Source organism: Adiantum capillus-veneris, chromosome 15 (assembly GCF_014529385.1).
Source record: "Adiantum capillus-veneris isolate H3 chromosome 15, ASM1452938v2, whole genome shotgun sequence".
In the NCBI taxonomy this organism is placed as follows: Eukaryota; Viridiplantae; Streptophyta; class Polypodiopsida; order Polypodiales; family Pteridaceae; genus Adiantum; species Adiantum capillus-veneris.
In genome coordinates, this window is record NC_140945.1 from 91,651,708 (window position 1) to 91,659,388 (window position 7,681).

Consider the following 7,681-nt stretch of genomic DNA (forward strand, 5'->3'; position numbering starts at 1 on the left):
GGAGTGTGAGGTCGTAGGTTCCAATCCGGTCTCCTCACCTGCGCTGCCATTTTTTTGGGGGGCTTACCCACCTCGAGATGCCCGCCACCCTTCTGTGCCGTCAATCCCCTTACCCACCCCCACGTGCATGGCCGTGTCACTTAGTGTCGTGGGTGTGAAACCCTTCTAACCAATCCGTGCTTGCTATGTTCTGGTCAAGGGAGCTGCTCATGCTGACGAGTTGCTAATGTGCGTCAGCAGATTAGTGTCACGGTGCCACATCTTGATGAGAGCCTTGACCGGAGTCTGCATTATGTGACGACTGGCCCCACAAGAGGAAGAACTGGGCCCACGCAAGCGACGAATGGGAATCGACTATTGGATTCTGTAAACCGCCACTATGGCAAACCCACTTGGCATCATATCAGGACAACCTATCATGCGGAGCCACGTGGAAAGATACTTCAAGTATCGAATCAATTATCAGATGAAATGTGATTACCAGGCGATATTTACCCGATTTGGGAATTTTGGGCTGCGATCAACCGACTGGGGGCAATCTAATTTACGTATTTTCCTCTTCGGGAAATCTGCTCTCTGCATAATTCTGTCTGCAGGGAGGGGCCTCAGGGGAGTCTTTATTAGCAAGAAGTTGGATCAATCTGCGCTTCTGCTTTGATGCTCTCGATTTCATTAATGGCGAGGTCCTGCCACACCCAATTTTAATGGCGAGCTGCAGTAATTGGGCCCTGTTTGCTTGCACAGAGCTCGGCCATCGATAGGGCGCTGTTTCCGGCACTTGGGCTCTTCTAGCAAGATTATGGTACAACAGAGCGCTGATTATTTCATTTTTCTGGCTGAAATCGCCTTGTAATGAAGCAGAACAATACACAGCCCTCATTTTTCTTGCTGAAATCGCATCTCAGCGGAAGTTGAATGATCCATATCTCCCATTTTCGAAGTGGGCAGTGCTACATTTTTTCTAACTTTAGCAGCAGACTTCCTCACAGAGGAGGGATGCAGCAGAGAATTGATGCTTGCAAGAAGTAGCTCTAAGTAACTGGTATTAGCTGTAGGAGCAAAGCTTTTGGAATATGTCTGGTATTGCAGATGATCTTGCTGAAAGCTTGGAGGTAGCTGGAGCAGGGGAGGCGCTGCAACGTTCTGTTGAAACTGGAGCAGGGGAGCGGCAAGCTTTACATGGAGCCGGAGCAGGGGAAAAGCAAGATATGCGTGCAGAGTGCAGCGGAGGGCCAGCTTTTAATGGCCAGAACAGCAACTTAGTCGACTCAGATGATCTTGAGCTTTTATCATGGCTTCAATATCCTGTAGATGATGCTGCCCTTCAATATTTGCCCCCTCTACCGAGCTCCCCTGTCCTCACCTCTGTTGATTTGTTCCCTGCTAATTCCTTATCACTCCCTACTTTCTCATCGTCCTCAGCTTTCTCCTCCTCTCTTGCTTCTGTCAAGCACTTACCTCAGGTCCAGAATGAGGCTTTCACGGGGGGCAAAGTTGACCTCGACCCGCGAGCCACTGGGAATGGTTGGTTTCTGCAGCAAAACGATGTAGAAGGCGAGTTTTGGCCAAGGGAACAGATTAAGGTCTTTGAAAACCAACAACCAGGGTTCGATAATCAAAGACTATCAAACAAGTTGATGGAAGGTCAGATCAATGAGGCTTCCCTGCAAGGCGAGGGCACAGCTCATCGAGCTGGTGGCAGAAAAGCTCGAGATTTGGCTCCTAGATTGCCTGACATCAAGCAAGAGTTTGCGACGGATAGTCTATCGAAGTTGGCGGCTTATGAAGAGAGGAAAAAATGGGCACTCAGAGAAAACTCTACTACAAATTTCACTCCTCACCCATCGCGCGCAAACTTTCAGAGTGTGCCCCGGGAAAACAGAGGCAAGGAACCAGATATTAATTGCATGCTGCCTACAGCACACATAATCCAAGGTAAGGATGAGGGAGGTTCAGTGAGTAGACAAACTGAGGTGCTAGATGAGCTTGTCGAATTCCAATCCACAAATGCGGGAAGCCACATCAAAGAGCGGCCATTGTCTATGAAAGATGTGGACATGATGTTGAAAGAGAGGGTGCCTTTTCTGACACCGACAGAAAGGCTACAGGCACATCCAGGTTCTAATGCAGCTCTTGCCTTGGGTGCCGGTAGAGCAGCGGGCACCATAGGGCCTGCAGGTGTGGAAACCTTTTCAAGAGTGAGAACATCTCTGCAACCTAATCAACCATACAATCTTCCGTTGGGCTGTCCCTCTCCTTATGGCTTTAATTGTTTCACCAGAACACTTTCAGGAAATAGCTTACAGTATTTACCTGGCACCCCAACATCAAATAGTGCATTAAGTACCATTGGGTCCTTTGTCTCTCATCCCTACTCCCAGCAAAGGAATGACAGGACATTGTCCGAGCTTGCTCAGATTTACTATTCCAAGCCTGTTGTGGGGTTTTCAGAGTTTGGTTTCCGAGAAAGGCTATCTAAAGATCTAGAACATATGGGCACCATCGTCAGGAGCAATGTGCTCTCATCTTTTGCGGAAACTGCAACGATTGCTCCTATTCCAGATCCTCCTATGGTGAAACCGAAAGAGTTTTCTAAAGAGAGAGTGGTGGCTGCGTCCTCTGGAGGCTCTCAAACTAGTGGAAGCTTGAGAGAAACAGCTTCTGGAAACAAAAGAAAGTTGGAGGATCTAGACGGTCAAAGTGAGGTATTACAGCACAGTTCTATCTACAATTATTTGTTTTTCTTTTGACCTCACTCAATTTGAATGCATGCATGGATTTTAAAGGTATGCAATTGCAACTATTTACTCACACCATGCAGGGTTCTGTTTTAAAGCTTGTTAATGTAGCTATATGGCATCATAAAGATCTTTGTGAGTGAGTCCATTCAATCGTCATAGTTAGTACTTAAGTTGATTGTTATTTAGGTAGCTGGGTTGAATGTGTCTTTCTTGGGAGGGAGGATTGCCCATCTTCAACCCTTATTTTTATATTTGTTTTTTCAATGACTAAGTTCTCCTACTTCGCATCAGAGTAGGGTTAACGTTGATAGTTAGTACCTCGCATCAGACTAGTCATAGTTAGTACTTAAGTGATTGATTGTTATTAAGGTAGCTGGTTTGAATGTATCTTTCTTGGGAGGGAGGATTGCCTATCTTCAACCCTTATTTTTATCTTTGTTTTTTCAATGACTAGCTCTCCTACTTCGCATCAGATTAGGGTTAAAGAACGAATGGGTGGTACAATTTTATGGGTTAAAAGTTGTTTTTCAATAGCTGTTTTTTTCTAAAAGTGGGGATTGATAATTTTTTTGCAAATCAATCCTAAAATTTGCGCCCGTCGTAGATTTAGATCCTCCTTGTGGAGAGCTATCTAGTGATACATAACATGTTCTAGATTTTTCATTTTGGTCAAATACTTCCTAAAATAGCTATGTCCCAGACAGCTTTTTTGTCCACCCACTTATGCTTTCACCCATTATCTTTTGTTTTGCGCCCTGCAAGAACATCAGCGACATTTATTTAGAATTGTCAGGCCACTTTGTAACCAGAGCATGTACGTAGAACTGAAAAGTCTGCACTTTGTTACCAGAAGATGCTAATTAATGCTTTAATGTGAGTGCAGGAGGCAGAAGGTGATTCAGGTTTAAGTTCTCTAGCAAAAAGTACTACGCCAAAAAGTCCGAGAACTAATGATCTTCACAACCTTTCTGAAAGGGTCAGTTTTCCTTTAGCTTTGGGGGTCACCAGCATATGTGCTACATATTTTTGTTCACAAATTTGCCTGGTTTTGCAGAGGCGACGGAACAGAATCAACGACAAAATGAATGCACTTCGAGAACTTATTCCCAATGCAAGCAAGGTATGTGGGCTAAACAAGGGACGCTGTAGGTTTCCTTCACGGGATTATTTTGTCATGAGCTACCAATTAAAACAGTTGATTTTGTATTCATGCAGAGTAATAAGGCTGCATTGCTAGATGAAGCTATTGACTATTTGAGAAACCTACAGTTTCATTTGCAAGTAAGATTCCATAGGAAAAGTTTACCACTAGCTTCCCCCATATCCTGAAGTCTTGGTGTCGATGCGACCTAACAAGAATGTAAACAGGTCCTGTCTTCACAAACAGGAATAAGCCATGTGATGCCTATGTTGTCCATGCCCCACATGGGAATACGACAATATGGATCACTTCATGCGATGCGGATGGGCAATAACAATGTGGCTGGTGGTCCTGCATTGGCAGCCGGTGGAAGCTCCGTAGCGGGTATGGGTACTATGCATAGTGCATTGACAGCTCCAATTAGACCACATCACAACATACAACCATTTTCGATGCCATGGAGTACTGCGGATTCAAGTACCCTTCAAGCGATGGAAGTCCGGCAAGCCCAAGCTCATCACTCTTATCCTCAGCGTTCCCATCAGGTCAGTTTATAACCTGTGAAAGCTCTGTTGATGTTGCAATGCGCCATGTCTAGTGATAGCATTCACAAAACATGTAGACAAAGGAATGAGATTTGGGTTGGGCTGTCATTTCCGGTTGTACAATCGTCATAGTTTTGTCTTCAACAATGGATATAGCTGCGGCAAAGCAGCATGTCTAGTGGTGGTGTTAATATAACCTGTAGACAAATTTGCGGCCACCGTCTCACAGTCAGAATTGTCTGTGCGGTGCGCATGCCATGACATCTGTGTAGATACAGAAGCTGTCGAAACTCTCGAATTAGTCACGGCAGATGAAATTGCCTTGGGGTTTGCCTGGAAAAACATTATGTAGAGCACAGAAGATTGAGCACCCCACGGCAGCTCCTTGCAGAAGTTCTACTGTAAATATACGCTATGGCTTTGAAATCAGGGCATTTGGGGCTAGGGTTTTTGGCGCCCACGAGGGCGTTCTTTGTAGTTTTGCAGAGTTTAACAATTGCCTGTGGACGTTATGCTCCGCCCAATATATCACAAGAAGTTTTGGACAAATTCTCGCAATAATTCCCACATTGTGACTTACCTCAACATCATGAGCTTCTGTGAGAGAGGCACTCCATACCTAGCTAGGTACGATTGGGGGCAGCGGATCGCCGTTGGGGGCAGGGGATCGCCCCACCTAGCTAGGTATGGGGTGCCTCTCAAGCATAAGCTCATGATGTTGTGCATTGTATGAAAAACATTGTAGCGGACTCCGTTTTCCTACATGAGAAAATTTCTAAATTTTCTTCGACTGCGAGAGTGGTCAAGGCACTTACCTATTTTCTGGCCAATTTTGCCATCTAAAATTTTTCTTTTTCCTTACTCTATAGACTTCATTTTGCTCTTATAGTTAGAGAGGCTCCATGGTCTCAAGTGTGATGTTAGTGTCTTAAGACCGAGCTACACCAGTTTCTTAGAGAGGCCCCATGGTCTCAAGTGTGATACCAGTGTCTTAAGACCGAGCTACACCAGTGTCTTAGAGAAGCCCCATGGTCTCAAGTGTGATACCAGTGTCTTAAGACCGAGCTATAGGCCATTTTTTTGACCTTTTCGAAAGTTAACCTAGAAACTATCCACTGTTGGTTTTAGCTTTTGCGCGGTTGAAAGTAGAGAGTTAAAAACTTCACAATCAAGAATATGGAAGGGCCTAGTGTGGTGAATATTATTGTGTGTGAATTTATTTAAATCCGAGGCATGACTTCTAATTGTGACTGGTTAGATGTATCACCATGACCCCGGCCTCCTCCTCCTTGACACACTCTCTCTATGGGTGGCATCACATATGCTTATTGCAACACGACATGAATGCAAAAGCATTGCATGCTCAAATCCAATGGCAAGTGCCTCCACAATTTTGGATTCACGAGTTCATTCAACTAAGTTTAGTGCGCATTGGCAGATTCATCCCTATGCATATTGATAGGGGTCCTTGCCATCTTCGTAGGCCGATGCAACATTGCATTGATAGCTTGCTACCAAAGGAGTTGTCGATTGCTACTAATTTGGATAGGTTGTTCACAATGTGGTGTCTTTCAAGTCCTAATTATCTGTGAATCAAAATTTTAAGTTGTATACTTAAGATTAAGGAAAGTGTTTTTGAAAGCTAGTACTTGTGGTAGTCCATTTGCAACATTCTCTTAAGCTTAATCCATCTTTAACAGCATTGGAACAATGCTATATTTTAGTGGTAGGAGACTTATATGCCTTACTAGCATTTTTCCAAGGTAATTATATTGACAAAGTGGCAATTTTTCTCCAGATGGATTCTCAAGATATGGTTTCTCAAACAACTGCACCAATGTGCAGTATAGGAGGGTCGATGATGGGCCATCACTATCAACAACAGCAGCAACGACTACGACATCAATATCAGCAACAACATCAATTGCAACCACAAAAACAACAACAACAATTGCAACAACGAGGACACCACCACCACCACCAATGGCAACAACCACATTAACTACTAGATACTAACATACATCTTAAAAAAGTTGACACTAACATACACATGGGAAAAGTCCCACTTTAACTTTGCATCTTTTCTCGGTTCCTGATGCCAAAAATTTACATACATATTGTATATACAAGCTTCTTATTGCCATTCATCAATGATTCTTTTTGTAGACAATTTTTTTTTGGAGCCTTGAGGGAATAGATTACTGTATGTAGCCTAGTAGGGGCATACCTTGCACATTGCCACGATTTCTTGTGTATCATTTTGAAGATTATGCACTTGTGCCCAGGATATGCCTATATGGAGTACTAAATTAATACGAATGATGTGTTTGGAAATGATTGGAACATATCTTCTGTGGACTAAGTTGGTATCCATTTTTAAAGCCTCCTATGGTGCATGTTTTGGAGCCCAATCCTCGGAATTTTTTTGGCCACGTCGTGGAATATTGCTTTGTTGATTATTTAAAGGCTAGATGTAAACATCCCCCATTGTTTGACATGTTGGTTGAGATACGGTCATAGTTTCTGCATAGTTTGCCTAGTTTATGGGATATAGCAACTCTTTGCTCTTCTAGTGCAACAAGAGAGCGCCACATAGTTTTTTTAGAGGCAATGGGCTTGCACTTGAGCAATTTTCAGCCTACATCAAGATTACAACACTATGCACCTCCTCGATGGTTCATTTTACATTTTTTATACATGCATTCATGATGTACACGTACTTTGTGCACATGGCTTCTCTCATAACAAAGTACTTTCTTTGGATGATAGGCTCACATGAGCATTCTTAGAGGTCTACTTGTACTCACCATATAGCTACCCCACCCCAAAGAGACCTGTGTGTGTGTGTGTGTGAGAGAGAGAGAGAGAGAGAGAGAGAGAGAGATTTGGATATTTTTCCTCTATACATGTTAACTTTTGATTAGTACCATGAGAAAATGGGTGTTTGGTAGCCTAACAAAGATAATCAAATGCTTGAAACTTTAAAATGAGAATAAATGTGAGAAGCTACCAAGGGGAGCTGCCCTTGCGATGAAGGTGAGGGGCTCAAGACCCGCTTGCTATGGTTCAACCCTCGAAACATGTGGGTGTGTGTATGAGCGCAATCTCGTAAAGCTAGCCAGTGCGAAGAAAAAAAAAAAGAGAAGAAAGAGTGAATAACTAGTATGTCTCCTCACAAGTATACCTTTTAGCCTTTCTTTCTTGGGTGAACTAATTCAATAGCCTGTCATTAAACCAAAGCTTTGAGATATTAC

General features: G+C 43.5%; 1 protein-coding gene across 2 annotated transcripts; it reads left to right on the forward strand.

The window, feature by feature from the left end:
• Nucleotides 1-534: 534 nt before the first annotated feature.
• LOC147441054 (uncharacterized) lies at nt 535-6,699 on the forward strand. 2 transcript variants are annotated; one of them, XM_086483643.1, is made up of 7 exons: nt 535-2,705; nt 3,625-3,717; nt 3,796-3,861; nt 3,957-4,022; nt 4,110-4,266; nt 4,361-4,427; nt 6,226-6,412. In XM_086483643.1, exons 1-7 carry the CDS (start codon nt 1,074-1,076, stop codon nt 6,275-6,277), a joined length of 2,133 nt encoding a protein of 710 aa, XP_086339769.1. In that variant the 5' UTR covers nt 535-1,073; the 3' UTR covers nt 6,278-6,412. The 2 variants fall into 2 exon arrangements, with proteins under 2 accessions (XP_086339769.1, XP_086339767.1); XM_086483641.1 differs by having other exon boundaries at nt 4,110-4,427; nt 6,226-6,699.
• The last annotated feature ends 982 nt before the right edge of the window (nt 6,700-7,681 follow it).